The 26,043-nt window shown below is 43.4% G+C and overlaps 1 protein-coding gene across 2 annotated transcripts in view; it reads right to left on the bottom strand.

The window, feature by feature from the left end:
* Positions 1-26,043, bottom strand: part of gbe1b (glucan (1,4-alpha-), branching enzyme 1b) — an 89,395-nt gene that overhangs the window by 43,142 nt on the left and 20,210 nt on the right. For both annotated transcript variants that reach the window (XM_084558741.1, XM_084558742.1), the window contains 7 exons: positions 25,412-25,502; positions 23,163-23,372; positions 12,194-12,309; positions 11,299-11,426; positions 10,905-11,003; positions 3,253-3,363; positions 2,992-3,163 (listed from right to left, as the gene is read on the bottom strand). In XM_084558741.1, coding sequence (XP_084414867.1) covers positions 2,992-3,163; positions 3,253-3,363; positions 10,905-11,003; positions 11,299-11,426; positions 12,194-12,309; positions 23,163-23,372; positions 25,412-25,502 — 927 coding nt within the window. The remainder of the gene's footprint in view (positions 1-2,991; positions 3,164-3,252; positions 3,364-10,904; positions 11,004-11,298; positions 11,427-12,193; positions 12,310-23,162; positions 23,373-25,411; positions 25,503-26,043) is intronic.

Raw genomic sequence — 26,043 nt, 5'->3', positions numbered from 1 at the left:
AGCTACACTTTAGTCAGAAAATCAGATATAATTAATATCAACTGTCCTTCAGCTGCCCACATGGGGTCAATTCTCTGACATTCTAATCATTAGAAGCTGCCTTGTTATGATTGTCCGTGGAGAACAGCTGTTTTGATTGCCTTTCTTTTCCCCCACGCATCAATCCACTTTGCAGAAACTCACTGGGTGTTTTTATTCTTTCTCCTCCAGTCAGTTTTACTAGATATTGCAGTTAACGCTGAGCGATGATGAATCCAAAGAGTCGGCTCAGGTGTTGTATTAATGTCTTGATTGTTTGACCGGAGCACCTTGTCACCAGGTGGAGCTAAAAGGCTGTAAATCGCAGGTATAGGCTGTATTTACATTAACCCGGCGAGCGGCGTATTCAAGGAAACACGTTCCTTACACCCAAGGTCAACTTCCAACGTGATTAATTATCACCTTATTATCTTTACCAGCAGGGCACTGGTAGAGGCGTACGGTGGCTCAGATGAGGAGCAGAAAATGAGGAGCAGAAAATGAGGAGCATATCCACTAAAAAAGGAGAACTGACAGCTTTTGTCCTGCATTTCACCATCAGCTCTGGAAAGTGATGTCAACCCCACTTCAAACAGCTCCTTTGATGCTTATCACCAGCCTTAACTCATTGGCAGCGAGCTTTTCCAGAGATGTATTTCATAAAAGAAATATCACAAATCACATCACCGAGCACTTTCACCGAACGGAAAATATGCAGGAGACTTTAATTTATATTACGCCTTCGTGAATTTGCATGTGTTTGTCACTGAAAATCTGTTTTTAGATTTTACCCTGTAGCTAAAACACACAAAAAAAGCGTCTGACAGAAGGATAGGTACAACAATAAATGACAGCTAAACAGATAACGCCTCTAACAGCAGGGAACGTGAACACAATAGGGACAGCCTTATCAATTAAATATTTATAACGAAGCCTGTTTCTACTTGTTGTCTGTGTAAGGCGTGGACGGACAGGAGAATAAATGCGTATTTATATCTGTTCAGACAACACTTAGGGATTGCTGTGTCTGCCTGAGGGGAGACGTTCGAATTCAGGTGGAATGCAGTACACGAGAGGGATCAGAAATGATTCCTCTGCTGTGTTTTAATAAAAAATGAGGCAAACACAAGGGCGCCGCCGCACAGTCACGACCTTGATCACCTCTTTGCCGTTCAGCCTTTCAATGTCACTTGAACCAGGCGGACATGTGACGTGATTATGTAATCACATGGCCTAATCAAATGGCATGATTTGATTTGTCATGTGAGGCGAAACACGATGTGGAAGCTGAACAGGCGTAATGTGCATAAAGTAACTTAATGGCATTAAAGAAAAAGGTATATAGGGTATTTTCTAATGGATTAATTAATAAAATCATTGATTAGTTAAAAAATATTCCTAGAGTTAAAGGGGAATTACCGTTTTTTACAACCTGGACCTTATTTCTGGCATAAAATACGATCGTTTACTCACCTTTGGTGTCATTTGGAGTCATTCAGAAGATATTTAGATCCACCGGAGCGCCGCGTATGTCCATATAGTTAGAGTGACTGGGGCACCGAAACACAGCCTCTAAATAATGGATTATCTGCTGCGAAACTTGTTCATTTCACCAATATGTTGTTATGATACGCTAGTGCTAGTCCCCGTTGAGTTACCTGTTATCTATTCGCGGACATGCAGCGGTTTGTTGTTCTTTGGCCAGCTGTTCGTCTCTCTGCCTCCGCATCCTCCTTTCAACGAGCTCCTCATCCATATACTCTGGCTCAAAACGGTAAGGACGTCCATCATAAATAAAGCCGTCGTCCGCAACCTCAGAATCAGAAAAATATTCAGCCATGTTGCCAAAAACTGGCAGTAGCAAATTACATAAGCCGACCATTGCGGGTGCGCGCAGCGCTCAGAGATGACATTATCCAGGTCAGAAGTCAGTAGGTCAATCTACAGACCCTGGGTGATGATAACAGGTAACTCCAGACTCAACGGGGAATAGTACCAGCATATCATAACAACATATTGGTGAAATTAACGAGTTTCACAGCAGATAATACGTTATTTAGAGGCTGCATTTCGGTGCCCCAGTCACTCCCACTGTATGGATATACGCGTCGCTCTGCTGGATCTAAAACGCTTCAGAACGACTCCAAATGACACCAAAGTTATATGGGTGAGTAAACGATCGTATTTTATGCCAGAAATAATGTCCAGGTTGTAAAAAACGGTAACTCCCCTTTAAAACCAACATCAAATTGCTTAATGTGTTATGTTTGTCCACTGGTTAAAAAAAAAAAAAATTGAATGAGCAATTCTTAGCTCATTCAAATTCAACGTTTGTCATAATAAATTAAGTTTCTGTCAATAAATTGTGCCATAGGTTCAGTAATAAGGAACGTATTAAACTGCAGATAATAAGGGTAAGGTACAAGGACGGTTTCTCGATTGGGTCGACAGGGCGACGCCCCGCCAAAGAGAGAAAGAAAGGATTTTTTTTCTACCACAGTGTCCGGCTAGCTGTCAGTGACATTCACCATTGTAGTCTGTCACTGCGTACTGTATTAATCCTGCGTTAGCCCACGTATGTGAAGTAATGAATAGCATATGTAATATTGTGAAACTGTGAAATTCAAAATTCAATAGTATGTGTCAGGGACGTCTGAACGCACCGGCCATGCTTTTCATGGAGATGGAACAAGTCAAAACATGTGACTAATATAACTGAAATAGTGAATTATGCCATTGGACTTATTGTGTAATGACTACAATGGACTTGCTGCACATAAAGTAAAATATGACGCTGTCAGTTTATTCCTCATTAATACTAAAGCAGGTTGCCTTTACATCCAAAGCTGCAGACCTGGGACATTTGGTAATATATGCAATTGTTTAATGCCTGGTTAATAGATATACTTATTCTGGAATAAACCAGAATTTATGTGCAACTCCAGCGTTCTGTTTCTCTGTGTGATGACTCACCTATGAAGTTGAGGTAGCCCTCTCCACCAAGACTATGTGTGAGGAGGCGGATCATCTTATGCAGCTGCATGCCACGGTCGATGACAGCAGTCATGGGAATTACGGAGCTCATGTTGGTGTACATCTCCTTATCCATGAGCCAGAAGGCCAGAGTCTTATCGCCAACAAGCGCCTGAAAAGGTTGGTCATGTTTCATCATTCACACTAGAGATAACGCAGCCTCTGTTGGCGCCGTAAAGCGAGATGGTATAACAAGCCTACCTGATCGTGACTTTCTGCATAGGCTATGCACTTCTCTCCGTACCGTCTGTTGGTCAGCGTGTGGACGATATTGCCTATGTCCCACTCCTCATCCTTTAACTCCTTCAGGATCTACAGAGTGACAGAGAGGGGTTATTGAAAAAGAGTGTGATAGATGTGTAGCTGTGAGAAAACTATCGGGGCTCTGACTGATGCCTAAAGCTCAGTATTTCAGTTCTGGCAGTCTTTCTACCTCTCTAAGTTTTCTCTGGGTTACACTTCTTTCTCAGATCAATCTCTGTTTTGACATCTCTATATCCGCGCCGTGAGTTATGTCTACCTTTGAATGGTGGTAATGGAGTTTTTAATAACTTCACTGCAGCCCATGGGTAGTAAGGCATCAACTCTCTCCACCTGAGATGGGCAAGGTCAGAGCCTCTCACCCAAACGGAGGCATCCGACAATAAATCCAACCATAGAATCAATGCCCCTCCGCTGGCCTGCCTACATGCACACTTCCTGCCAAAGAAGTCATTTCCAGAGGTCAGAGGGAAACGGGGGGTCACCAAAACATGCATCCAAAGCACATCTTCCCACACAGTGCTGATATACAACCCACCAACTGGTTCTAATCACTAAAAGGTACACAAGCAAATAATAGCTGAGGGCAGAGTGAAAATAATCATCTGAACTGCGGTGGCAAAGAGATGATTTAATAAATAAGAGAGATGGTAGAAAGCCACAGTATCAATATCGTCTCTAAATTGAAAAAAAAAAGGAGTTTATGCCCTCCAAGAACCCTTGGTAATAGACATGCAGCCTGTCTGACTGGTGAGGGAGTTGGCAAACCCATTTCAGTGACAGGCTGAAGTCTGCTCGGTGGAATTGGCAGTGACAGCTGATTGACATGTCAGGAAACCTTTATATTACTCTACAGAGCCATAATCCTCTGAGTAAAGAGAGTAAATTGTGCCGATCAATATGTCTGAGATGAACTGGCTGGTCCACCTAAATAGAGGCTATCCCGCTCTATATATCACCATCTGTTCACATTCACTCTTCCTCACCTCAGCCCTGTGTGGCCGCATTAGTCATAGCCGATGGCTCCAAAAACTCAAGCAATGCACGATATCATCCGCGTGCTTAACGACTCGTCAGAACTTTTAACTCCTCCTGATCTTAAAGCACTCCTTAATCAGATCCTCAAGCCAAAATACATGAAAGCAACTGTAAAATGTAATATGAAGTTTTTGTTGCATGCAGAGGCATTTGGTATTTGATAACTATAAAATAAAGTTTATTCAGAAGTTAATATTGAATACTGGAGAAATGCTTTAGGTTTCAATATTCAAAAACGGTTCGGTTCTGTTCTGAAGAAGCTACTCGGATGAGTGGTGAAACGTCTTCTCAAAAACTCTACAAGTCCAGTTGCCTTTTTTTTTTAAAAAACCTTTTTTGGATATATTATTACCTGGATGACTGAGAACCTTCACAGACTTTAGGTTTGAGTACAATTGTTCATCCGCACATGATGTTAAACGCATTGAACTAAATGTAAGGACAAGGATGCCTATGCAAAGTAACCCACTCCAAGTACATAAGAGGATATACAATTGCATTCAACGTATTCATAAATATCTGAATTATTCAATCGTCTGTGAATAAATCTGTACTTCAAGCTTCAGGGTTTGTCAGGAACACACCTGAATATATACATAACTATAGGTGTTAATTATGTACACGTAATAAATTAAATTACTTACTAATGAAGGCAGATTGATCAAAGATACTTGGTTTACATTCTCAACCCACATCTGTATAAAATCTCTTGTTGGCGAAGATGGTTTGGCAGCACCATGTACAATACATTCATTCATTCATTCATTTTCTGTAACTGCTTGTCCTCTGGAGGGTCACGTAGGGGCTGGAGCCTATCCCAGCTGTCATTGGGCGAGAGGCGGGGTACACCCTGGACATGTCTCCAGTCTATCGCAGGGCTAACACAGAGAGACAGACAACCATTCACACTCACACCTATGGCCAGTTTAGAATCACCAATGAACCTAACTAGCATGTCTTTGGACGGTGGGAGGAAGCCGGAGTACCCGGAGAGAACCCACACAGGAAGGCCCTAGATGGATCCTAACCCTCTTGCTGTGAGGCATCAGTGCTAACCACCGCGCCACTGTGCCGCCCCGCTATGATCCAAAGCTCATGAAGTGAAATAAATCCTCTGGTTTTGTTTTTCCACCACCACCTCCAATATGAAAGTGGAACAACTGAATCTACATAATATACCCCCGAGAGCCTCCCGGTACCCTCCACATCAACGTACAATCAGACATTTTACACTTCCTTATGAATCATTACAATTCAATTCAACCGCAAAAGTGGTCTGGGAGCAATTAATCTGCGAGCGGGACTGTCGGAGCGAAGACAGGAGTGAATGGGTTGACGACTTCCCCACCACCAGCTCACCCGCATCAGCCCCGACCAGCCGAGCTTCCTGGCACCACTGACACTCCACTTCATCAATGATAATGAGCAGTGCACAAATCTTACTTTACAAGCCTGCTGTCAGGAGCCAACCAGAGTGCCCAGATTAATTAGGCAGAGCCAGAAATAAAATTAAAAAAAATCTCGCAGTGCAGGATGAGGTCATCCCACTGCCGCTGACACGCTGTGACTGATTCAACAGCCTCTCTGCTACCCGTCGCGCGGCGAAGGGAAGGACTCGGGGGGCAGAGATGAGTTTAGTGTAAAGCTCTTGTTTTACATTTTTGGTGGCAGGCCCGAGCATCCCGCCTCACCTGTCTCTGCAAACACGTCTACAGGAGCAGTGTTTGTGTTGCTATGGGGACATCGCCTCTCCAGCTCTGCCCTTGGAGGTGAGCGCAGAAGAATGTGTGCGCCACTCAGTCCCACGGATCACGCTAACGTCGTCCTTTCTTTATATTTTTTACGCTTTCAGAAATTAATGAACTTTTCGCCCACGGAAATGTCACCGCTGTGGGCTTCACTCGGCTCAAAGTCACTCTTTAGATCACCTCACAGCTTTTCTCGCAAAAGAACCTTTGCTAAAGAAACCCTGCGCCGCCGGTTAAAGGGTGGCTCGGAGTGCAATTAGCTAATAAAATAAAGCAGGGTGAAGCTGTAATGGTGCCGCCGCTATAGCAGGAGAGCGGAGGGTGACATCGGCGGAGGGGGGTCAAAGAGAGTGGGCGCCCTTTAAAGGCTGGCGCTGACATGTTTACGTAAACAAGCTGAAGTCCATCATTGCTCGCCCGGCAGCCTGAATTTTATTAAGTCGTGTTAATTGAAAGCGTTTCTGGCATGACGGACGGAGCAAAGCAATGTGGACCAGAAATGGATTTTTTTTTTTTTTTTTTTTTTTCTGAAACTAATAAGGAGAGAGCTGTGCGGACTGATATTTCCATTCAATTAAAGTAAATGGAAGAAGAGAAACAAAAATTGGGACAATTGACTCGGAGGTCATTCAAGTTGAACAGCTGAGAGGAGCAGAGGGAGGGATGCCGGAGAATTCTCTGCATCACCTTCCCTTATGCAAGCCGCTGCCTCCTCCGCCTCTAATTGTTTCAATTACGTCTCAATCCATTGTAGCTGGAGGGAAGGGTGCTTGTTAAATTAGAGGGCTTTTGTGACATTATCCATTAGGAGTGACAGCATTTTATGGTCATAATCAGATCGAATCATCCAAACTTGTGCTGTGCGCCTTATCTGGTCCTCTCATTAGGATATCTTAATTTTTCACAGTCTGTTGGTTCTCGCAGCCTTCTGCAGCCAGTAAATGAGTCATATCAATCAGTCATGCTGAGGACGAAACACAGCGTGAGGCCCCAGCCGAGGAACGGAGAGAAATTCACTTGTGCACACATGTGAATCTATAAATAAGCTCACAGCTCTGTTGCTCTGTCTTCCCTTTCCTTCTGTTTCTTCCAGTCTCTCTCTCTCTTTCTCTTTCTGTCTGTCTTCCTGAATGCCCGCTCTCCCCGCTCCACGTCTCCCTCTCTGCAACACACACCTCACTGGAGGCTCCACTTCAGTCCATTCAAATCCCTCCCTAATTGACACTCTGTGAGGAGAGGCAAGGCTAGCCCTGAGTGCACTTCACTGACTATACCAAGGCATGTTCATATGAATGCTTCCCTGCACAGAAATACAAGAATTTCGCTGCTCACTTGCTCTCCTCCAGCTTGACGATTCGCATGGCGTCAAGTCTCCTCGGGGAGGCAGCGAGCTTAATTGAAAAAAATCCAACCAGAAGGAGTATCTAAACAAATATTGCGTTGGCAGCAATATTGTTTGGAACCTAAAAGCAGCAACAGCCTCTCCAGAGGAGTCCCGAGGATAATCCTGCAAAACCTCCACGGTACAGCGCCGCATGCTGCACAGCTAGTATCACAGAGGAAGGTCAAGTCTGGGACTCTCTCTCTTCCTCGCTCTCCTTCTCCCTCTCTTCCTTCCTCTTCCCATCTCGTCTCCTCCCTCCATCCCCACTACTGAGTAAAACCCACCGCTGTGGGAGACAGACTTGATTAACGATGCCTTGACTTCCCCCATCGAGAAACACAAGAAACCGTAGCGCATGAGGATGCACGCTGTGCCGAGGTCACACACTCGGCTTTGCTTCTCCGCCGAAATGTGAGTAAATATAACTTTCGGCGCAGGCTATTGGATAAAAAGGCACAGCTTTACATGAATCTTACAAGAGGCCCTTTTTAGGCATTCAGCAAACAGCATTTTTTTTTTTTCTTCCCACAAATGCGAGAAAACAAAACATTCCACATTCATCCAACGGCCGACCCAAACAGACAGACGCATCCCCAGAGAAAACCTGCTGCCTGTCTGTCCGCGTGTGTTCCTGCAAAATGTACTTTTCTAAAGTAATACTTGCTTATTTCCTAAAAAACATTCTGACAATACATGGGAGGCATTTCTATTAATACAGGCTTTGAAGGAACTCCAAGGGAGGGCAGGAAAATAAATTATGTACCGATCTCATGTACTGTAAGCTGATCAAAGTACTCCAGAAGAGGTACAAGTTTCCTCAAAATAAAACCCGAAAAACAGTCGCCAGGACGTCGGAGCCATCAGGAACATGCAGACAAACAAATCCCTAATAACCTTTTTTTTGGATGGACGCACTTCCGCGGTGCTAGTTGGCGTCGACACTGCACAGTTACGGACTTTCATACCTGATGGCAGAACAGTTCTAAACAATGTTTTCCCATCGTGGCCCATTAAGTGCTTTCACAGTGGCAGTTTGGGCTGGAGTGCCGAGCTAAAGGGTGCTTCAGCTGCTGTTGCGGTGGAACTGAGGATATTTGGTGCCCAGAATGTCCCATCCAGTCTGAAGCAGCGCTGGGCGGTATCACATCGCCGGGTTGCTGCTATCATTTTTTGCACTTGACGACTGGCGAGAGAAATAGAAGTACTCCTCCTTCTATTTTAGCAGCGGCATTAAATATTTAAGTTGTTTTTGCGAAGTTATCATCCCACCTAACACGCCGATGTGACTTGGCATTAGCAGCATATTTTATAAAAAAAAACAAAACATCCACGTTCATACAACCCTATGCCGTGGCGCGTATACGCATGCCAGACAGAAAGCCGTTTCTCTGAAAGTCTTTTGCGTTTGAGTGAACACATTAGCTAGCTTTTATGTTCAAGGCAACAAAGCAAAGAGCTGCTCCTTTACGCCGCACGACATAAATGATGACAACCTTCAAGAAAATATAGAAAAGTCCCCGACAGCAGACATCACTCTTCCGTAAAGTATAGCAAAGAAATAAAATTAGTTATCAGTTGAGCCATTTCTACTTTTCAAAGTCACATTTTTAACAAGAGCTAGTCATGCAGACAGACATCACAAAGTGTTTTTATGATTTTTTTTGCACTGAATTAAATGACTACAATTAACCTTAAATTTATTTAGCAAGATAATCTCCACAAATGAACACGCGCTCCACGTTTAGACTCAAATAAAACTGCACACTGAAGCTTTAAAGAGGCGTCACAGTGTTTCCCATTGGTGTACGGCTTTGAGCGGGCGGTGGTGTTCGTGTGCTTCTTGTAACTATACCAACTATACCAACCGTGCACTCTCTGTCCGCTGGTGGGACTGTGCTCACCTCTGTATGTGCCATGCCGTCGTGTAAATAAGATAAGATCAGGGGCGCCCCCCCTAATATATCTGACATCTGACCCAGTGAAAAACTCACAATGACCAAGTGCTGGGTCTAATAAATTCCATGCTCTGTTTCCATCAAATGAACTTCTCAGCTCCCCAGTGTTGGAGGACACTTCTTCAGTTCATTATGACCGAAACGATCCATCCCCTGACCCTGGCGCTGAGCGGAGGGTGATATACCTGCAGGGATGAGGCTGCTTTTATGAGGAAAACACTTGATTCTGATCTATAACCGTTCCGATTGTCTGACTGGTTAGGGAAAAATCTACAGAGCACTGAATTCAACCTGAAGAATAACCTTTGCTTTGGCATTACATAAAGGGGACACACATTTGAGAGTGAACGACGAGGTGAAATGTACATTTTAATGTACACAGACGAGCCACCCGCCTATGCAAAGCCTACACAAAAGGAATTTCCGCCAGGATCAATGACTAGATGACCTTCATGTTAACATTATTAAACCTTCTCTCTCATCCGGCTCACATTAAAAATATACATCCAAGCGAAGGGGGAAAGAAAAAGGTCATCGTGAATGCATATGTCAAATGCATTTATTTTCAATAACAATCACGTCGCTTCCATCGTTTATTCATGGCCGTTTTTTTTTTTTTGGATGGATGGATAAATAATGACCTTCCCGCTTGCTCGGCGGTTAGGATTAAGGATAAAAAAGAAGAAAAATTTATTAGCACGACTTTAGAAGAAGTAAAAAAGGCCCTTTTCATTTCGATAAACCCACTTCTCGCAGCTCCAGGTGAATAAAGCAAAAAAAATCTCGTGTAAAGAAACCATTTCCTTTAGAACAGACATTAAAATACAGAATTAAAATACAGAATCCTGTACAGACACATTTTATCATGAGTTTCTTACAGTCAGAGGTCTGTTGGGTATTTAATGTTTATAGCCTCACTTAGGACGGATTAAAAAAGATCATTATAAGCTTCACAAAGACATTCTATATCACACGGCTAATCTGGTGCATTACAATTAAGCTCACTGTGCAGGCATTTGTAGCATTTCTCGTCGCCGAGCGCACTGTGCAAGTGTAAAACAAGGATTCAGCCGTTTACAGTGGACTCCTCTCCTCTATCTCAGAATTCAGAGTTTGTACTGTTTTCCCCCCGTGCGCGCCGCATCTAGTTTGTAGGCGTAGCAAGCCTCATTGTCCATTCAAGTTACAACGGAGAACAACAGCGTGCACGATTCTTAAAAGGCTCAAAAGCTTAGCAATGGGCTCAGGTTTACCCCAGGAATGTCTGCTAACATTCCCCGCCACTCCCTTTCTCTTTCATCCCTGTTTTAGAAAATGCTTTTTTATCTATTTGTGGCTCATGGAGAAGTTTCTGTGCGAGGAGGAGAGGTCTATAGTGCTTGTAAAAGTGGATGAAGAGGAGAAGAAGAAGAAAAAGAAAACATAAAAGGCCCACGGAGATTTTAAAGAAGTTTTTTTTCACCTTACCTGAATCCACTTGTCAGGAATAGCCATGGCCAGTCGGTAATCAAAACCAAGTCCTCCCTCCACCACTCCTCTGCAGAGTGCGGGCATCCCTGACACATCCTGCAGAGAAGTCTCACTATTTAATCTCACGTTTTCTCTTTTCACATGTTCTTTCCCAGTCAGCCAAGATCACATCAATACCACCCCACAGCTCACATGTTAAAAGGCTGACATTTATACACCACAGGCCAAAGAAAATAATAAAAAAAAGAAGAAGCGCCAGTCAATTTATTTTTGCATACTGCATCAGCGCAAACAGATCACTCACTTAACTAATATGTGCTTTTAATTAACAATAGCTGTGGGCAGTGTTATTGCACTTATTGTAAGTGGATGCTTTTTTTTTTTTTTTTACCTCTGCAACGGTGATGCAGTCAGGATAAAGGGTGTGAAGGATGTGATTGGCAAGCATCAGGTAAACCAAAGAGTCCTCATCCACCTGTAGGCCAAAGTACTCGCTGTAGTCCCCCGAGAAGCCTGTGCCTGAGGAGTAAACACCCACGCAGACAGCGAACACTCATCAGGCTTTCTACCCGAAACTTTCCAAAAAATAATAAAAAATAAAAAAATCCTTCATTCCTGAGATTTTTGTATGTTTTTTTTTAACTGCTGCTACTGTTTTACTTCATCTCTAAGACGTATTTATTTACTGTCTTTAGGATATGAATGTAATCTTCATGGTTAATAAAGATTATCGCGTTAGAAACTAGTACAGGTGCACGAGAGATTTACAAATTCTCGAATGCGCTGCTGCTGGCAGTGACTCTCTTGTCTATCTTTAACTCTGCAATTATCATTATTATATTCACTTGACCTCAAAAATTGTCTTTGCGCAATTATATATATATATATTTATTTTTATTACAGGTGGACATGCATCTGTTAAAATTAGTTTGTTCACAGTCTGTGCCAGGTTACCTTGCAGGCTGTCTTGCCCCCCACCAATCAGATCCCATCGTTCATTTAATTTAATTTCAACAAACTTCTTAGAATCAGTTTAGTTTATTCCTGCTCCCTTTAACACTCATATTGAGACACGGGTGTGTCGGTTAGCAAACAGTTTTCCGTCCTTATGTTTTGTTTTGTTTTTTGATTGAAGCATAAGTTTCGCCAACATGTTGTAAGTCAGACCTCTCAACTAAACTCCAATTATTTTTGTAACCCCCAGGACTCCACGGTGCACGCTGCAGAGTGACAGGCTTCAACGCACGCTACCCAGCACTGGAATACAATGTGCACACGAGCCTTACCGATGCCATGGTGATGGTACAGCATGGATGTAATGCCGTCAAATCTAAAGCCGTCAAAGCAGTACTCCTCCATCCACCAGCGCAGGTTTGACAGCAGGAACCGCAGCACTTCCCAGCTAGAAAAACACACAAACAGGGGGGGTGCGCGCACACACACACACACACACACACACACACACACACACACATACTCAAGGTCAGATAAACAAGAAGCTGTGAATTATTCACACATCTCATCATGCACTTTAGGCACCAGAGATTAATTTTCACCGCTACAGGACATTCACATATTGATAACCAAAGCTCCATTATGTTGGAGATGAAGCGTCTGTGACAGTGGATGGTGTTTTCATTAACTACCCTGCAGAGGTAGGAAGGTGTCTTTCACATATCAGGATTTGAAATCAGCGGCTCACGGTACTCGGGAAAGTTTGACGATTTCCATCAGATCACTTGCATGACCAGTGGGCAAGCGCTTTGTAAAGCCAGGCCCGTCCCTGCATATTTGAACAGATAGGATTTCATGCCACACTTGGGTAAACAAACGCCGGTGCAGGGGAATTGAGTCCCCTCTCCTGAGGACGAGATAAATCATACGTAACTCGCTTCTGCTTCATCTCCAACGTACGACCAGCTCCTCTGTTCTACAAGAAGGGGGGCAAATAAAAAATGTGTGTGAAACCAATAAGCTATGCAAGTATGAAAGTGGAACTTGCTGTGCAACTCAAGGTGTGCAGCAAAGCACGGAAACGCTCGCTGCGCCCGCTGCCTGGACTGTGTCGGCGGGGGCTGGAGGAGGAGGCGGATTCCATAAATGGCTCCCGGGTTCCCGTTCCTGACTGGGAGAGTCATCCGGTTCTGAACAGCCACTAAAGGCAAAGTACACCGCACACCTCAACTCTTCCAACTCGGCGGTGCGTTTCCATGGTAACTTCAGTTGAAACTCAATATTTGATTGTCTCTGTGCGGTGTGTATAACGAGCACCGAATGAAACACTGTATATACACACGGATGCCGTCCTGGAAGGCAGCGGAGGCAGAGCACCGGGGATGTGAGGCAGACAACACGTCCGTGACGCTGATTAAATGTGAACCGCTGCCTCTGCTAAGGCTGAAATTATCAACACAGACGTTCTTCCAACAATCGGTTGTAATGATATGCGTCTAGTGCATATGTATATTATAATACCCATTTTCTATTATTGTGATTAATTAGTACTATATACTGGTCAACCAGAAGTTTCATAAAGTAGAATTTAAATTCCTGAGCTTCTTCACACGGCAGCTTTGCAGGCCCGTGAAATATGCTACTGAAGAAGCTCTTGTCCGACCACTGTGAGGGTATTTGTGCCGCGTATCCGCCGTTAAGCAAAGTTAAACTGAAATTCTCAGCAATTTCACTCAATTAAAATGTGAATGTAATACCGAATTATGGTTTATTCAGCTCATCAGCTCTACATAATGCATGTGCAGTAACAGATTAAAAGCTTGATTCAATTAGATGAATGAAATGAGAAAAGTTAGATACAGACAGCTATTTTTTTTATATTAGTTTTTTTTTTTTTTTTAGTTGCAACACCACACTGAATAGCAGCTCAACATTTATTTTTATTTTTTTCCTTGAATGATGCAATTTTATCATGTCAAAGAACCGGTGAAGCAGTGGAGACCCAGATTCATGCTTCAACAACACTTCAGTAACATCTCAAACTTGCAGAATTCCACCTAAACACTAGACAACTCTTGCCCGCGCTAGCGAAAGCATAAACAGATCAATCCGCTGGACACGGCAACGGCACGGTGGAGGATTACATCCTCTATTACAAGAGGGAAAATCCCCCAGTCCTTTCGGCCAAGAAAGCCATGGCACGAAATACATTTAAATGCGTTTCCTTCTGTGCATCCGTTCCTTAGGGATGACCGACACCAGCACTGTTTGACAGGTGTGAAGCTGCATGTTACATCGGAGCGTCTTCCCTCCCTAGAGGAAGAGCACAGGGGAGCCTGGTATGATCCGATATCCTGGCTGGGTGGTCACGCAGACCCTGTGATAAATAGATTAGGTCCTCCACTCCACTGCGCAGAGCCAACAAAGGCTCAGACACAATGTATCCTCACGGGATGGAGATAATAGCCAGTGAGAGCCAGAGGCCCAAGATGAAACCATACTGCCACATTAGGACCCACAATGCCATTCATCATCAAGTCCAATTACACTGAGAAAGTTAGATCCCTGTGCCAGATGCAATATGCCGCTTATCCATGCACTTCAATGAAGTTATCACTCGGTCTGCAGTGTTAATACAAAAGCAAATTGCATATTACACAGTCCTCGTACTAAAGCTGAGAAAAGACAGTGAAACCCGGTTAGGGAGTTCTAATAGAGTAAAGCTCTAATATTGCTGCTTGTAGAGTAAGATAAGGTAATCTATCATACACGCTGCTGTTTTACCTGCAGGCGCACTCGCTTACAAAAGCCACCACAGGAAAAAAATGACTTCATATTTAGTTGCCTGTCACCCGAGTCTTGTCCTCCTTGAGCTGACCATGACTGTGACCCACATTCTGGTATTTGTTTCAAGCTGAACCGATATTAAAACACGCCTTTTTATTTTTTATTTTTTCTCCAAGTCAATTTTGCATAAAGGGTTGTCAAGGCAACTTGTCATGATGGATGAAGGAAAGATTTAAGTCCCTGTTTTCACAACATCACAGGTAAGCCGCAGATAAGACCAAATAAATTTAAGAAGCTGACAGGTCATTCCACAAGAAATGTGGGGCTCAAACGACGACACGCGACACCCTGATGGATGGCGCGCCTTCGTCGGACCAAAAAGGACAAATGAGGTGCCTCATTTAACGCGGTTCAAACTTTTCTACCATTCCTGCAGCCAGGGCGGGACAGAGACGCTGACAGGAGTGTAAACTACGATAAATTCTCATTACTTGGTTGATTTATGTGATCGGTTGTTGAATTCATCATCGAAAGGTAGAATTTTTAATCATGTTTTTTTTTAGTTAGTCGCGCATCCCTTCACCAAATAAGCTGCCATCCAGCAAAACACAGTTCAATCAGCCGAACATGTGTGCTCTGTGCTGGTGAAAATACATCTCTATACTTTGTACCACATTGTTAGCAGCCCTTCCAGCCGGCTGTTAATACTGGCTGCCTCGCTGGGTAAACTCTCATTGAGAGGTCTGACAGACTGTCCCTGTATTTCTGTGCTTTCTGTTAGATATCTGCCATTTGTCTGGCAATCTTTATGCTGCCTGGCAGCTAGCTGCTATTGCTTGGCATCCTGAGAGGGATATTCCGCTGCCTGTGAGACTGTTTGTATGTTTAGCAACCTGTAATTAGTATCACTTTGTACTTGCTGTCTTTCAGGAATCTGCGGCAGTCTGTCAAGCCAATTCTGCCCATTTGGTGTTTTCTCCAGTGGACCATATTTCAGTAGTGGCAGGATTTCCAGAAGGTGTATGTTCTCGTGCATAATCACTGAAGTTATTTAAATGTTACGACCATTCCGACCAGAAAATCATGTAAATTACAGGCATGCCTCTGACAAACTTGGCTCGCTTGTTAGCTGACTAACAGCCAGCCTTGCGGGCTTTACTGAGGGAATAACAGTACCTAGGGCTGGAAAAGCCAAACACCGGGGGCTCATGAGCCACAACATGTGGCATTCCTTTCATGGTTAGTATGGGATCCCAGAGCAGTTACAAAACAGTTTGCTTGCTCTTTGCTGGAAAAGAGAAGCTTTGGCAGTGGCTGAGTATATAGCTCCATTTGCAGAATGTATTTCCAAGTCAATCTACAACCTACACTTTCATAAAAATAGGATTTAAGAGCTAGATTATTAATTTGGATAACAATATTAATAAAGTATATATTTGACCATCTCACAGGACCTGTCATAGACTCAATGCCTGCACGCCATCGTGAAGAAGGCCAGACGTTTCCGCTGTCTGATTACAAAAACTGAGAGGCTGAAGAATAGTTTTCATCCCCATGCCATCCATCTGCTCAACTCTGAGCCTTAAAGGGGAACTACTGTTTTTTACAACCTGGACCTTATTTCTGGCATAAAATACGATCGTTTACTCACCCATATAACTTTTGTGTAATTTGTATTGGTTCAGGAGATAATTAGATCCGCGTATATCCATATAGCGGGAGTGACTGGGGCACCGAAACGCAGCCTCTAAATAACGCATCATCTGGCACAAAACTCATTCATTTGACCAATATTTTGTTATCGTACGCTAGTGCTATTCCCCATTGAGTCCGGATTTACCTGTTATCATCATTTACCTCGTTTACCCGTAATTTGCTACTGCTATGGTTTGTCCACAAACTCAGAATCGGAAAAATATTCAGCCATGTTGCAAAAAACTAGCAGTAGCAAATTACAGGTAAACAAGCCAACCATCGCGGGTGCATGTGGCGCTCAGAGATGACATCGTCCAGGTTGGAAGAAGGGGTCTGTAGTTGACCTACAGACCCACGATGATAACAGGTAACTCCAGACTCAACGGGGAATAGCACTAGCGTACGATAACAAAATATTGGTGAAATTAATGAGTTTCGCAGCAGATAATGTGTTATTTAAGGCTGCGTTTCGGTGCCCCATTCACTCCCACTATAAGGTCCAGGTTGTAAAAGACAGTAGTTAGCCTTTAACTGGACTTTCAAGTATCACTGTATTGCTGTAGCTTGCACTTTGACACAATATCGCAAATGTATGTATATACAAAAGCTAAGTTTACGGTTTATGTTTTATTTTATTCTATTTTATTTGATGTTATTTTATTTTTCTCAGTTATCCATTCATACTTTACATATTTTTTACCTTGTGTGCTGTGTGGAATTGTTACAGTATGATTAAACTAAAGACAAAGATATATTTTCAAAATTTCGATCTCATAAAAAATACCTCACTAAAAGAAAGCACAGTATTCCTGCCACAGATATTTTTCCCTGTTTGTCAGACAGTTTTAAGGCGCCGAGGGGCATGAAGGTGGGGAGCTGCTATGTTTCTACCCACTGGCTCCATCCAGCACCTACTGCAAGCACTACAGGCAGCTCCAACGAGCCGCCCTGCACACCTACAGCTAAGCTGAGCTCATTAGCTGAAGCTCACCAGAGGGGAAAAACTCCTTCTCCCCTCGCTGTGTGATTTGACGGGGCAGTGGAAATAACTCATCGGTGCTAAATAGCGAAATGACCGAATTGGGTCCGAGTTGACTTTTCAAGTGTGAGTTTATTGATTGATCAAACAGTAAGGCCCCGAGTGTACTCCGAAAGTTGGTCCAAGTATGTAAAACCAGGAATTCTCCAAAGGGAAACGGAGATAGATTTTTTTTCAGCTTCTTCTGTGATGGTTTCTGCTCCATTTCTTTAAAATAAAAGCATGCCACTTGACAGCAGGGGGATTCTTTCGCTTCCCTGTCTTCCTTTGTGCATAGATCTGTTATTGTAGAATTACACAACTTTAAAGGATATTTACCCGGTAGCTGAAAATAAAATGTAAATTCAACAAACATGCCAAGGAAAGAAAATCACTTGTTACGTAGCTACACGCGTTTAAAACATCTCGATCAATGGATTTAGCTGTATATTACACATCAAAGAAGCTGAATCGCTTGATTCTCCTTATTTGAGCGTTCACACTGAAGAATATACTGACAATGAAAGCTAATCTCATTTAGTAAATGTCTATAAGCCGTCTTTTGTACCCATTAATTTAAGATTAATGAGCGCGGAAACATTCATCATTAACACATATTTGACCAAAATAAAAACACACACGGAATAATCTCGGCAAAGAGAGAAACACTGCAACTTGGTCCTCAAACGCGGGGCCAATCTCTCAGCGTGAGAACACCAAGAAGACTGAAAAGAGGGGGAAAAAAAAAGCATCTTCAAACGCCTGGCCCTGGGTCTGTTTTTCATATCTAAAGAATTCACACAAAGATTGATGAAAAATGGATGCAAATGATCCTGAGAGAGGTGGGGGGGATTATAGAACGCGCCCACATCAAGCCTCTTAGAACTCTCACTACTCACTACTGAAAGCCCAGATCTGCAAATAGGCTCAGCTTCTCCGGCTCGCCAACTCCCTACAGTATGTGCCGAACCACGGGCTCCATTCACCCAGTCGCTGGGGTGACTTTGACGTCTTTGAGAAGGTCTATAAAAGGAAACGGTGACCATGTATAATGCAGATATCTCCTGGTTGGCTTCTGCTCATCACATCAAGAGCAGATGAGTGTCTGCAGCAACACCTTGCGCGTCCCCGCATACATCCTGACGGCTGGACGGAATATAAGCTAAACGCCATTGATGTTTCAAGGACATTTGGAACAATTCGGCTCAAAGGATAGCTTCAAGCAAAGATTTGTCTGATGCCGTTCCCCGCGGCGCTTCCCTGGGGGAAAACGGGAGCTAGAACAGGAGATTATTTAAGATTAGGAACGGCTAAACACGTATGCCGGTGCTTGTGCTTAAAAAATATTAATTATTTATTGAATTAAATTTAACCAGCAGGAATAAAAGCCACAGGAATGAAAAGAATCTCTTGACATAATACGACTATAGTATTAACTCTGGCAAGAGAGTGCACGTGTCCTTACATAGTTTCGGCGCAGCTCAGACCTTCAACGATCAAGTTGGTATTCAGCAACACCAAAAAACACTTCGAGCATTTCTACAACCAGACGGTCGTGTCGCTGAATGCAGACGCATTCGACTCCGAGGCAACATAACAAAACTGGAAGAAAGGCGTCTATCTAAACAGCATTGTCTGTAGACTGAGCTGAATGTTTCATGAGGAGAAACTGAAGTGGAACACAACAGAAAAAAAGGTGTTCTTTAATAAAGATTCAGGAGTGGAAGAAGAGGAGGAGAGGCGGCAACAAGGAAAACGCATGTCTGCGCCGAGAGCTTCCATCAGTCAGCTTCTGTCAACCTAATAAGAACATCATGGTCCGACTGTGACGGCTGATAGCGAAGGCTGCTTGATTAAAAACAGGCTGCGTTTCACACTTCGTTCGTGGCCGGCCTCTGAGGTTCATTTCCTTCCAGAGACAGTAACAGAAAGCTTGACACAAATGACATGTCCAAACATCCTGCGAGAGGCAAAGAAGACAGATGAACTGGCTATGACATTGCAGAGCTCCTTTGGGCTTTTACAAATGACTCCTCATATGCCTCCCAGTCGCGGCATATGCCTGCACCGTGTCTAATGAGTGCTTCTGATATAAGGAGGCTTCAATAACTAATGAAAGAAGAACCTTGTTCTCTTATTATAGCCTCCATGCCTGACACTAAGCATTGTATAATGTATTGGAAGCTGCTGCACACTGACTCACGCTTATTAAAAGCCAGTTCAAAAAGCCATTTGATAGACTCAACAGCGCCTGTTCCTCTTGAATGTGTGCCGGGATCATTTTCTGGGTACAGAGGCAAGAGAGACACCTAATTAACCGTGCCTGCGACAACACCAATCAATAGTTTTGGTGTACGGCGGAGTCCCAGCAGAGACGGAGAACAGCCAGACGATTTACGGCCTTTCATGTTTTTAACACTATTGCAATTAGCTGAAAATATGACCATCACCAAAATCCTGCCGCTATTGTATCATTGAGGCATTATTCATATTATATTGAAATCCAACACCTACCTGGACAAATGTATAAAAAGGTAAAAATCAACATCACTAGAGGGAACTTAATATTGCCATTAATAGCACATTCTGCACCTCAGAGATATCTGATTAACAGCGAACCCGACTTCATGGTCATTTTGTCGGCAGATATAATCTGTCATTTTTTTGCGATCTTGTCTCGCTTCTGACCTTCAGCACATCGTTCCATATTAGATAGTCTGAGAAAATATAAGGAGCGGTGCGTCAGCTCCCATTTGGCCTCGTTTATCAGCCTGATCAAATGCTGCTTATACTGTTTCAGTTTTAAATTCTGAACCCGGAGCGCTCATTCATCAACCTCGTTTTCAAACGTACACATTTATTTATGTGATGCAGCCGGGATGGGCTTTAAACATCTTTCAAGCACTGAATGTCACATGTTGCATTCAAATGCACCGCATGAACTCTGGAGCTAGAGAGGAAGAGAGGAGTTGGAGCTGCAGTAAATGGTGAGCGTTCCTGCCTTTTATATTGCGCTAAAAGGCTCAGAAAATCTGATAAACATTATATCAGCAAAAAGCCCCACAGTGGCAGTTAAATGCACTTTGGTATTGTAAATGACACCAATTGGTAGAGCAGGTATATTCTCGCTATTAATAATGACAATATAATTATAATTTTTCCTTTACTGATCCCTCATGGTAAAAGTCTTTCTCTGCATTTAACCCATCCATCCATACACTCCTCAGTTGTAACCTTTATCAAGGCACCTCAGCCATAGGGACATAGGGAGATGTCAACCTGTGATCTAACTACTATATTCTGACTTTTGACACTAATGCACCAAAATTACTCTGACGTGGTTTTAGTGGTACGCATCAATGCACAACTAAAAATGTCCAAAAAGAACACCCCACTATTTCAGCTTTTTATTGAAATGTATGCAGTTTAATGCCTCATTTTACTCTGAAATTAAAGCATGGAACAAATAAAATACTGACTCAATTTATAAACCAAAATGGAAATCAAATGTCATCAGAACGTTCTTCCCAGTTACGTTGAAGAAGTTCCCTTCTGTCCAGTGTACCCCAAACCAGCACGACGGGGTTAAAGTTGGGAGATGTTTTCAAGCTTGCCATCTTGTTCATTTTTCCTAAGGTAGCTTTGGGTCTACCAGACCTCTTCCTATAAGAGTTTCTCCCCGGTTTCTGATGACCTTTTGATGGTGATACTCACTGACACCTTGACTTTCTTCGCAATTTCTCTGTAGGAAAGATCCACATTTTTAAATGTTGGTGATGATGGTCTGTCTCTCTTCCATTGTTAATCACCTTTTTCTCGCCATTTTTAAAGCAACACACTACTTCGCACTAGGGGTTGCACCAATTAGTCGACTTTAAGCAGGAAGTCGACTAGTCACAGATCACGTGACAATAACAACACAGAGGCCTCACAGAAGACAGGTGAGGAGACCAGTCGGTCGTTGCAGCAAACTAGCAGTAGTTCATCAAGTGTGTGGAAATACTTCACTAAAGATGAATCCCATTCTACTGTGATATGCAGAATATTCATGGAATCCTGCAGTTATCCACTCCTACCTGAATGAACAGTTCTCCAACCTGCCTATGATTCCTCTTACATTTTCAAACTGTCATGTAACATCATCAGTGTGTATCATAAGATTCCACATGTACGCTTTAGTCAGATATGTGTATCTATGACGGATGTATGTTCCTCCTGCTGTTCTCTTCTCTCTTTCATCTGTCTGTACCCGGCTGGCCTTAGGCAGATGGGTCCCTCCATATGAGCTGGGTTCTGCTCAAGGTTTCTTCCTGTTAAAAGGGAGTTTTTCCTTGCCACCGTCGCCTTCAGGCTTGCTCCGGGGGTTTCAGGCCGGGTTTTGTAAAGCGTCTTGAGACGATGTGTATTATTATTGACGCTATATAAATAAAATTGAATTGAATTGAATTGAATATGTAAGTCAGTCCTTAAATACAACTAAAGTACTACTGCAATGCACACTCATCTGAAAAGGCTAACGCTAGCAGAGGAACGGTCCAAATCCTCTGGACAGTAGCCAATTAACATCTTCACCAAACGTCCTGCGGTAACAGAGAGAACGAGGATGCACATCAACAATTTACTGGTGAATTTCATTGTCTAAAGTTATTAGACCTTTAGCTGCTATACACGGAAAAGGATTCGGAGATATCTGAACATTATCCTATCTTACAACACCTGTGAAGTATTATTAAATGCTACTGACGGTGCCGCTTTCTATATGCTATACATATCTGCAGCAGTATTGATAAGCTCCTGTGTTTATGTTCAGTTCTATCGTGTTCTATTAGTTGACATTGTTGCTGGGCATGTTTTTTTTTGTTTTGCCGAGCGAGAGCTGCATATTAGAAGAGTCAGACTGACGGTGTTTATGGTGTTGGCGTGGGCTACGACCGACAGTAGCCCGTGTTCCAAGCTGCAGTTACCTTGCAGAAAAGCCTCCATAGCTTCTTTTTACAATATGTATTCAGGTCAAGAATATAGATTTCACTGTTGCAAAGCATTTCTTTCTACGTTGACAACGTATTAGTCGAAAATCGGAAGTTGTTCAACCCCTACTTTGTACAGTCCCATTCTGTACAAATAATGCTCATTAGGGTATGGTACCTTCGTGTGTTCCAAAACTACTTCTATGCAGACAAGAGGGGGTTGGACGTATTCAAGAAAAGTTGGGACATACGTAGGAACTGGTAGCACCAACTTTTAAGGCCTTTTCAACTGCAAAACAGCTTGTAGTTGTTAACCCATTTCTTGCAACTTGAAAAAGGCCTTTCTGTATAATTCTGAAATGTACATTATGTTTCAGGTTTATTTTATTTTATTTTTTAAAAAAAAAAACTCTGGCAGTTCACCACTTACCTTTGTACCATTTCAAGCTATTCACTTGATTGAACTGCTTGAATTTCAATAATAACAAAAAAAAAGATGGAAAAATTGGGGTGTTGAAAAACTACACCGGTAGTGTATTAAAGTATAATGTTGCTAAAAAGTGTGTGTTGTGTTAATGTGAAGTTTCTCAGTTTACCAAATGCATTCAAAATCGACGTGAGACGTGCTCACGCCGCAGTGAAAACTTTACAACATGCTCCAATAAGTAGCTGCGAGGGCCTGTTTACCTTTATCGACTGCATCATCCACACATGCAGAGGCCGAATCAATACGTATACGGCCCGATCGATACGTATGCGTCCGAGCGCTGCACTGACACACGTGTATATAAAGGCGAGGCACGCTAGTTAACGGTGCGCCCACGCAAGGAGTACCTGGAGTAGTTGAAGAGGCGGCTGTCCCACAGGCTGTGCACCCCTCTGGGTGGAGAGTGGAAGAAACAGGAGTCGGAGCCATCGAAGCGGTTCAGGCCGTCCTCTGTGTTGTTGGAGGCGTGGCTGTGAACGACGTCCAGCAGCACCATGATGCCCATCGAGTGAGCCACGTCAATCAGCTGCCTCAGCTCTTCCGGGGTGCCATAGCGACTGCAAATGCACATACACTATATTACCAAAAGTATTCGCTCACCCATTCAAATGATCAGAATCAGGTGTTCTAATCACTTGGCCTGGCCCCAGGTGTATAAATTCAAGCACTCAGGCATGCAGACTGTGAAACAAGACATTTGTGAAAGAATGGGCCGCTCTCAGGAGCTCAGTGAATTCCAGCGTGGAACTGTCATAGGATGCCACTTGTGCAACAAATCCAGTCGTGAAATTTCCTCGCTCCTAAATATTCCACAGTCAACTGTCAGCTCTATTATAACAAAATGGAAGCGTTTGGGAAAAACAGCAACTCAGCCACGAAGTGGTAGGCCACGTAAAGTGACGGAGAGGGGTCAGCGGATGCTGAAGCGCATAGTGCAAAGAGGTCGCCGACTTTCTGCACAGTCAATTGCTACAGAGCTACAAACTTCATGTGACCTTCAGATTAGCCCAAGTACAGTACGCAGAGAGCTTCATGGAATGGGTTTCCATGGCCGAGCAGCTGCAGCCAAGCCACACATCACCAAGTGCAATGCAAGGCGTCGGATGCAATGGTGTAAAGCACGCCGCCACTGGCCTCTAGAGCAGTGGAGACGCGTTCTCTGGAGTGATGAATCACGCTTTTCCATCTGGCAATCTGATGGACGAGTCTGGGTTTGGAGGTTGCCAGGAGAACGGTACATTTCAGATTGCATTGTGCCAACTGTGAAATTTGGTGGAGGAGGAATTATGGTATGGGGTTGTTTTTCAGGAGCTGGGCTTGGCCCCTTAGTTCCAGTGAAAGGAACATTGAATGCTTCAGGATACCAAAACATTTTGGACAATTCCATGCTCCCAACCTTGTGGGAACAGTTTGGAGCGGGCCCCTTCCTCTTCCAACATGACTGTGCACCAGTGCACAAAGCAAGGTCCATAAAGACGTGGATGACAGAGTCTGGTGTGGATGAACTTGACTGGCCTGCACAGAGTCCTGACCTGAACCCGATAGAACACCTTTGGGATGAATTAGAGCGGAGACTGAGAGCCAGGCCTTCTCGACCAACATCAGTGTGTGACCTCACCAATGCGCTTTTGGAAGAATGGTCAAAAATTCCTATAAACACTCTCCTCAACCTTGTGGACAGTCTTCCCAGAAGAGTTGAAGCTGTAATAGCTGCAAAAGGTGGACCGACATCATATTGAATTCTATGAGTTAGGAATGGGATGGCACTTCAGTTCATAGAATGAGTAAAGGCAGGTGAGCGAATACTTTTGGTAATATAGTGTATATACACATTTCTATTAGCGTGTCACATCCTGATCTCATCCCACCACTTATCGTAACCTTAAATTTATTTTTTTTACACTTTTGAAGAAGACTGTCCTTTCTGTTTTGGGGCATTTGGACACACGCCTTTGCATACACGCCTCATATTGTCGAGTAACATTCAGCTATCATTATATCAGCTCTCTAGCAAAACATAGTGACAGGATTACCCCGCTTCCCGGCATCCAGCCACTACGGTTTTAAATGACACTATGCGATCAATCAAGGGTGAAATTACAATATATACTTTACTCTTTGTGGTTTACGGTCCCCTCCGAGCAAGGCTGGAGGATCTCTGAGAGAAGATAAAGACCCGGGACTAGTCCACCTTTATCTGTGACTCCCTCCATTCTCTGGATTAACAGGAAATGTATTTACAGAGAGATTATTGCCGGTGTCAGGCTTCCTAACCTTGATTTGAGGTGACTGAGTTGAGAAGGAAAGTTGCTCGCTCAGTTTGCTTTCCCTGACAGTGTGAAGTTACTCACTCAGCCCTCCGAATAAAAACACCAAGAGGCGGCGGCGTTCAATGTGAAACGCAGCAGTTAAAGAGCAGATGCTACACGTAACAGGTGAAGGGGAGTAAATTACACACTAAACAGTGAAAAGAAATAGTGTTGTTGCATGGTAATAGGTTGTATTTAAAATTATGTGAAGTGTGCAGACAGACCAGCCTTTGTGCATGCATCTAACACAGTAGATTAATCTTAGTTGGAAATAGACAAATTTTTACCTGGAAGCAGCAAAGAAACTTGTAATCTGATATCCAAAGCTTGCATAGTAGGCATGCTCCATGATAGCCATCAGCTGAATACAGTTGTAACCTGGATAAAAAGATAGAAGAAAGTGGAAAAAAAATATATTGTCATACAGTGGACTGCAAAGGCCTGGGTGCCCCTGACCAAACATTTGTTACTCTGATTGGCAAAGTGGCCTGCCTACTCAATGCTGCAAAAACATTTCTGTTTCTCCACTACATAGGACCTGAGTCCAAAATGCATTAGGCTTGTTTAGATGTTTATTTGCAAACCTCAGATGCAGAATTCTGAGGTGAGGGCTTTTCTAACGACTCTTCCGTGAAGATCATATTTTAGCCGCCGCGCAATAGAACCAGAGTCAGCCCAATCAATTCTTGAAGGTCTCACGCGGTAGCACCCGGGGGTTTTGGCCCGGTCTTCCCAGCGAATGCATGCATCACAAACTAAGGCAATCGCTACGTGTAAACGCCTCGCCATCCTCTTATAGCCTTCTCCTGCGGGTATTAATTATTTTAATTTTCACAGTGCCAGGCCGCTGCATCCACGGCTGCTGACTGTTGGGACAAGACTTGAGGAGTCAGAGTGTTTAGAAAGCTTTGAAATTTGC

The sequence above is a fragment of the Chelon labrosus genome, assembly GCF_963514085.1.
Source record: "Chelon labrosus genome assembly, chromosome: 13".
Classification (NCBI taxonomy): domain Eukaryota; kingdom Metazoa; phylum Chordata; class Actinopteri; order Mugiliformes; family Mugilidae; genus Chelon; species Chelon labrosus.
This window is presented reverse-complemented; position numbering and strand designations above follow the sequence as displayed.